At 33.2% G+C, this 7,434-nt stretch overlaps 1 protein-coding gene across 1 annotated transcript in view; it reads left to right on the top strand.

The window, feature by feature from the left end:
• Positions 1-7,434, top strand: part of LOC106878790 (cilia- and flagella-associated protein 54) — a 77,649-nt gene that overhangs the window by 68,032 nt on the left and 2,183 nt on the right. Inside the window, exons 24-28 of the mRNA XM_052967654.1 lie at positions 140-181; positions 2,232-2,282; positions 3,060-3,164; positions 3,889-3,983; positions 5,762-5,853. Of these exons, the coding sequence (XP_052823614.1) occupies positions 140-181; positions 2,232-2,282; positions 3,060-3,164; positions 3,889-3,983; positions 5,762-5,853 (385 nt within the window). The remainder of the gene's footprint in view (positions 1-139; positions 182-2,231; positions 2,283-3,059; positions 3,165-3,888; positions 3,984-5,761; positions 5,854-7,434) is intronic.

The following is a 7,434-nucleotide window of genomic DNA, read 5'->3' as shown; positions in this document are numbered from 1 at the left end:
ATATATATATATATATATATATACACCTCTTTATAAAAACAAACAAATTTATAAGTTTGATTTTAAGACATATTTTCATGATAATTGGAGAAAAATATTCTAGATTTAAATTATTTGGTTTATGATATTTATATTTCAGGATGCAAAAGCGAAAGCTAAAGAAAAGATGCCACAAGTTAAAGTAAGATTGATGTTTGCTTTAATTTTTTTTTTTTTCTGTATATTCTAGTAAAAAAACTTTTTTACAGTCACAACACCTCCTTTGTACAAGAAGTTAGTTTGTTGATTTATAGCTCATATTTTATATGATCCATTGCATGATAAGTATGGGTAGAATGGGTTCTGAAGTGGCTGGTTGGTTCCTCTGTCATTTACTCCTTGTGTTTCTTTTTAAAGAATTCAAAATTATGAATTCTTTGACTGACTTCAATTTAAAAAGAAAAAACACCAAAATGTTTGGTTCGAACTACGCTATCTTTTATTTTTTACATGTTCCAGTCATTGGACTGTGGCCATGCAGGAGCACTACCTTTATGAGTTTATTTTAGTCAAACAAATCTAGTCCAGTACTTATTTTTCTAAAACAAGGTACATATTCTACCAGTCTCTTTTGCTGAAATAAGTTATGGGGACATAAACAAACCAACAATGATTGTTAAGCAGTATTGGTTTGTCTACACACATAGATACATACATACATAAACACACACAAAATCTAAAATAAAGATGGAGAATTGTACATGTATACAAGATATTCTTTTTAAATCTCTGTCCAGTATGTGTCTCTACTGTGTAGATATCCTAGAATGTGGTATCCAGTAGCATCCTGTTGTTTCAGTTACATTATGACTTCATCCAAGGTAAACATATCCATGCAGCTTTATTGAAGGTGTTACTATTACAGGTCATTGAAGCAAACTGAAGTATAAGGGATGTTGATGGTCTTATTCTAGGTGGAGGATATGTGTGTTTAGCAGAGGTAGTTGAGAAATACAATATGGTTGTAAAGATTATTATCATTTAACCCTAGAGTGACACTAATGTTTTAAAGGGCTATCTCGAAAGAGTTTAGTAGTCATGAAAGTGCAAACTAGATCAAAGTGTGCTTGCTCATTGGCTGCAAACGATATAGACAGATAGAACTTCCAGGACAAATAGATATGTTAAGATTGGTTATGTGAGTAAGAAATTACATAGGAGATGCAAAAATTTATTTCTAATAATCAGTGAGTGGAGTTCATATTATGTTAGTTACAATATAACTATAGTACATCTATAAATATAGTCTAGTTCAGGGGTTTTCAAACTTTTTGACAAGCGGACCCCTTTATATTTCAGGCTTTACATTAGGAACCCCCATATAAATGCTTATGAAATTTATACATAAATATTTGCTTAAAATAACATATATTTTTATATTTATTTATTTAACAGTATTTAACAAATAAGTTTATTGTCAATTATACACACAGGATTTTTTTAATACATACTTAGTGAGAAGGATGTGCTTGCTTGGCTTTGCACAAACTGTCAATTCTTGGAGATATTAATGACAAACATACACGTAGGTCACTTTCTGGAGCAAGTCTGGATCTGTATTTGTTTTTCAGATGGGTCAGTGCCGAAAATCCTGCTTCGCATAAATATGTTGTTGCAAACGGTAGCAAAATCTTAACTGCCTTTCGAGATAACACTGGATACTCAGAGGCTACAGTATCTATGCTGAGAAATAATGTTTATTGCCACATAAATATGGGTGTTCTATAAGAACAGACAATACTGCTATTTTAACTCCAGGAGGATGCCTCCTTCAGCTGGTTATTCAGCGTACTTCACACTCAATATATATTGTAAGTGGGGAGAGTACTCCCTACTAATCTAGCACTGAGATCACCAGATAATGTGATTTCAATCACATAGCAGTAGTTCATCCTAGCTTGCAATATATAGAAAAACAGTGCCACACATCCACTAGTTTTGCAATTAGCAAGATTATGCAACTCTAGCATCACTAGGTTTGCAATTAGCAAACGATGTGAACATTCACATCACATCTTCATTTCAAGATCTTTCTTCCTTTTTTGCAGACCTTGCAACAAATGAGAGAAAAATATTGCATGAACACTGCACTGCTTCAAGAGATTTTTTTTAATAAAATGTCCCCTTATGTTCCATTGTACATTACCAACTTCATTTTCAGTAAAATTATTTTGTTTCTTTTGTTATTTTAGAAGCGAATTTTTGCATCTGACCCACCTGATGTTGAAGCTGTCAAACTAAAGGTAAGTTTTAAAAAAATATTTACACTGCTTTTTCTTCATCTTGTTATTGTCGTCGTCATTTTTGAGTTGTTCCATTAGGTATCTGATACTGATGAGAGTGTAAAGAACATGAAATGCATATATCAGTCCATAGGGAGCATTCTGAATGGCTTTGGTGTTTTTCACTTTTTGCTTAAAGTGTGAATTTTACTCCTTGGCAAATTGCAGTGAAAATAGCCATTTTGTAGGTGAAATATGTCACAAATATATTTGAACTGATCAAAAAGTTTATTTGTTTTTCCACTTTATAAAGCTTACTTAAGGATAAACGGAGACTGAACTTAATCTGATCTGCACAGATGCATAAAGATATGGATAAAAGTTAGAACATGCAAATCTAGAATTCATTATTTACAAGTGTAGATTTAACATTAAATGCCATCCAAAAATTTCATAGACTTTTTTCAAGATAATCTTTTCTATTGATTGAATATTATAAAAATTATAAAAGTGGGAAGATGGCAGAATCATTAGCATACCAGACAAAATTCTTAGGAACATTTCTTCTGGTTGTATGTTCTGAGTTCAAATTTTGCTGAGGTCTACTTTGCCTTTCATCTTTTAGGGGTAAAAAACAAAAGTACCATTTGAGCACTGGGGGTCAATGTAATTGACTTATCCCTCCCCTCCAAAATTTCAGGCCTTGAGCCTATAGTAGAAAGAATTATTAATATTATAAACTTTAATCTATTTGTGTGGTAGTTGATGAAAATTGTATGTTTTATTGTTTATCTCCAGGCCTTATCGGTTCTCACTAAATTTGTACCTAAATGTGTCAAGAACTTTCTGAATAGAAAGTATACCAGACAAATCATGGAAAAAGAACTACCATATAAATGTCAGGTGAGCAACATCATCATCATCATCACCACCACCGCCGCCACTGCCACCACCACCACCACCATAGCATAGCTATGTAACTGCTCAACTTAATTTTCATAGTCATCAAATTATCTTCAGTAAATTTTTTGACATCTTCCACAAAAGAGACAATCTATGAGGCTGATCAAATGATATTTTATATTGTCTTTTTTCATCAGCCTCTATTCCTCAGTGCTAGCTCACTTCTTACCATTTCCATCCAAGCCCACATAGCATACTCATCTCTCCTTTCCTGTCATCACCTATTCTGTGTCTCCCCTTCAGCACTAAATACCAGATTTAATCCTTCTTCTCCACAACATCAGTTCTCTGAAATTTCAGCCCATTTTTGTTCCTACAAAGGTCAGTTTATTGCTATTTACACTCACATCTGCAGGGTCAATTTCACCATTCATAGAGGGCCTGTTGCCAACTTCCTTTTGACTAAAATCATAAAATGAAAATCTTATATCTCTGCTCAGAGCAAACAACACTATTCTAGTACTCATGTTCTATAGAAACAGATGTGAATGAATAAAATCATAAAAACAAAAACATCTGAGAAGAACATATTTTCACAGACAACTAAAGCTATTGACTTTGTAGCAATAATATATTTCTTCTTTTGACCCATTTTTGGTTTTTCATTTACCTTTACTTTTGTGTCATAAATTACCTAATTAACATAATTCTCTATGATTTTCAGCTCAATATGCTGCAAGCTATTGCCCTATTTAATTCCTTATTAGAAAAGTATGAACACTATCTAAGGGTTCAACCCAATGTGACAGCTGAAAACTTGTAAGTACCAACTAAAATATAAAACATTGCAATTATGAAATTCTTTTGTTCAGATCATTGCTATCTGCTTTATTTACTCTGGACAGATAAAAAGCAAAGACAGAGTTGGCAATATTTTAACCCAGAATAAACATTTCATTGAAAACTACATATTTTGAGCTGATGCTTACTTGTGTCAACCACCTCTACTGTAATAAATATTAATTACGAATATAAACTGCACAATTAATTGTTAAAAGTCAATTAACATGCTCAGAACAGATCTTAAGAAATCATAAACAATAACAAGAAACCATTATCAACAAATAATTATCTAGCACTTTTGTCCTTTTAACAATAACAAATATTGATTTCTTGCACTGATATATGGGTAAGTTTCCCAAAGAAGGGCTGAAGTTGATTTATTTGACCACAATATATCAATAGTAATATTGGTATTTAGTTTATTGATTCTGGGTAACTGAAAATTCAAGATCAAACCATTTGGCAGTTTTGATTCTAAATATGAAACAAAACTAAGTCCTGAAATGCATTAAATCCACTTTTCCAGTATTTTGGATAACCTGCCAGATACAGATTAATAATTATATAAAATAGGATTTGAATATATATTAATAACGTTTGAACAACTGAAAATCTTTGTTCCTATATAACATTGATAGTTAATCTTGTTTAAAATAATAATGACCATACAAATTTTTCCTAATTGAATATAACCTAGTTATATAAAATTTATTTAGTCATATGTTTTGAAGCGTCTTACGTAATTTTTCTTGAACTCTTATGGTTAAATCTACACTTCATGATAATTAACTCATGTGAAGAAGCTAATATAAATTATGAACATATAGAGCTGACTGAAAAAAAATCAAGCAATGAAGCACAAGGAGATCCAACTGGGCTAGAACAGCTAACCTTTAGTTGATTAAAGTTTATAACTGCAAAATACCTTAGATAAAAACTAAATAAAAAAATAATGAGATGCACCATTTTGAGCGTGGCCGTTGCCAGTACCGCCTGACTGGCTCCTGTAGGATTTTTGAGCGAGATCGTTGCCAGCGCCCCTGGACTGGCTTGTGCGGGTGGCACATAAAAGACACCATTTCGAGCATGGCCGTTTTCGTGCGGGTGACACGTAAAAGCACCCACTACACTCTCTGAGTGGTTGGCGTTAGGAAGGGCATCCAGCTGTAGAAACTATGCCAAATAAGACTGGAGCCTGGTGTTGCCATCCGGTTTCACCAGTCCTCAGTCAAATCGTCCAACCCATGCTAGCATGGAAAGCGGACGTTAAATGATGATGATGATGATGATGATGATGAAAGCTAGTGCGCTGGCAGAATTATTAGCATGCCAGATACAGTGCTATGTGGCATTTCATCCATCTTTACATTGTGAGTTCAAATTCAGCTGAACTTGACTTCATCTTTCATCCCTTTAAGATAGATAAAATAAGTACCAATTGAGCATTGGGGTTGATGTAATTGACTGTCCCCTCCTGCCAAAATTTCAGGCTTTGTCCTATAATAGAAAAATCTGTTAGTTTATATGTTGTTTAGTGTGTTACATAGTTTTTTTAGTTTTTCTTAAACAGAAATTCTACTCACAAATAGATACAAATTAATGGTTTGCTTGTATTTTCTTGATTAACTAGCTAAAGAAAATGTTGTTTGCACTTGGAATCTAAATGCTTTATAAATTCTGAAGTAAAACATAGATTTTATATCAATTGTAATGAATATTCATACATTATTTTTTCCTTATTTGCAAATTTTTAGTGGCAGAGGTTTTGATTACGAGTGGATTTCGTTTGAAAACAATGGCCTCTTCCTCGATTATACAGTGATAGATGCAACAGTATTGAAACAAGGTACATCTTTTATTATCCAAGCTAAGATAATGCATTTTAATTTCATCCAGATTAATTTAGTTTTTGATCACTTTCATTATTCTATGCCAATACATTCTTGTATGTTTACTAAGCTATTTGATCTCTAATACTTTAGCTAGTCATGATAATTCGGCATTTTGCAGGAGAGTTGCAAATAGAACAAAGCATGCACAGAGTTGCCTCCCATATTTGCTGAGGTGAAGCTAATGTTCGTCATCAAATAATTTTTGTTTTCTTTAATTGCATATGTAATCATAATTTGGCATTTTTAATGTTTAAAGCTCATACTTTCTGACATTTTCTTTTATTCTCTTACTGGTTTCAGTCACTCAAGAATTTTGTTGCTTTCTCATTTCAAATATTTATTAAAGTCTGATACTTATTGCATCATTTTCAAATCCATCAAATAGCTATGTTATATTTCATGTGTGAAAGGAAACAACTTGAGACACCATTTTACATTGCAATAGAAAAACAGACATACTCACACCAATGTGACGGTGTGGTTAAGAAGCTTAGTTCCCAAGACCACAATTTTTTTGACCAGTAATTAGTTCTTTTCAATTGTTATCATCATTCATTTGGGAAAGTGTCTTCTACTCTAGCCTGTGGAGAACAAAAGCCTTGTGAGTGGATATGGTAGGTGGAAACTCAAAGAAGTCTGCTCTGTGTGTGTGTGTGTGTGTACTTGTTTTGACATCATGTGGTGGTTGTAAATGAACTGAGCATCATGCAAGTAAGATTGTTCCTTCTGTGAAAAACATGTCTAGCCACGAGGAAATATTAACATACTTTGAAACTGTTGAGGGTTGGTGACAGGAAGGGTATCCAGCTGTAAAAAAATCTGCCTCAGCAAATTTTGTCTGTCCCATACAAGTATGAAAATGTAAAAAGGGGAAGTTAATATGATACATAAACAACAGATTAATAATGAAAAGTCAGGTAAATTCCATCAAGTGAACATGTGGTAATATGTGCCAGAATGGAACTGCTCAATTTTAAAATATTTTCATTTCACAAACAATGAACAACAATGAAAGAGGATTTATTATGAAATATAAGACTCATCTGAACATTTGACAAGCAATTTCTATGAATGGTGATATAAAGAACACTAGCAGACAACTAATGACCCAGAAGGCTGTGCTGGGCTTCAATGTCTGCTCTGTCATGGTTTTTGCAGATAGATACCCTTCCTAACACCAACCACTTTACAGGGTGTACTGGGACAGAAACAGGTATCTTGCTGAAGAGGAGATACATGATTTACCAACTGGAGAGAGAGAGAGAGATGGTGAGCATGCACCCTGAATGTACAAGATGAATATAAGAAAGAGAATAGGAGTAGAGGAACAGAAAGGGTGAGTGGGTGGCTAGGGAAGTTTTCAAGAGTGTGAAAGATAGTTACAAATGGGGGATTGAGGTTTTTCTGATTTACATTGTGCATAAAATAGTTGTTGTTTAATTAACGATATGCTGTCAAAAGCACAAATATGCAACTTAGGTTATCATGCTGCTAATTTAATTTACCACTGCTCTCTCTCTCTCTCTCCATATATA

Source organism: Octopus bimaculoides, chromosome 4 (assembly GCF_001194135.2).
Source record: "Octopus bimaculoides isolate UCB-OBI-ISO-001 chromosome 4, ASM119413v2, whole genome shotgun sequence".
NCBI classification, from domain to species: domain Eukaryota; kingdom Metazoa; phylum Mollusca; class Cephalopoda; order Octopoda; family Octopodidae; genus Octopus; species Octopus bimaculoides.
This window is presented reverse-complemented; position numbering and strand designations above follow the sequence as displayed.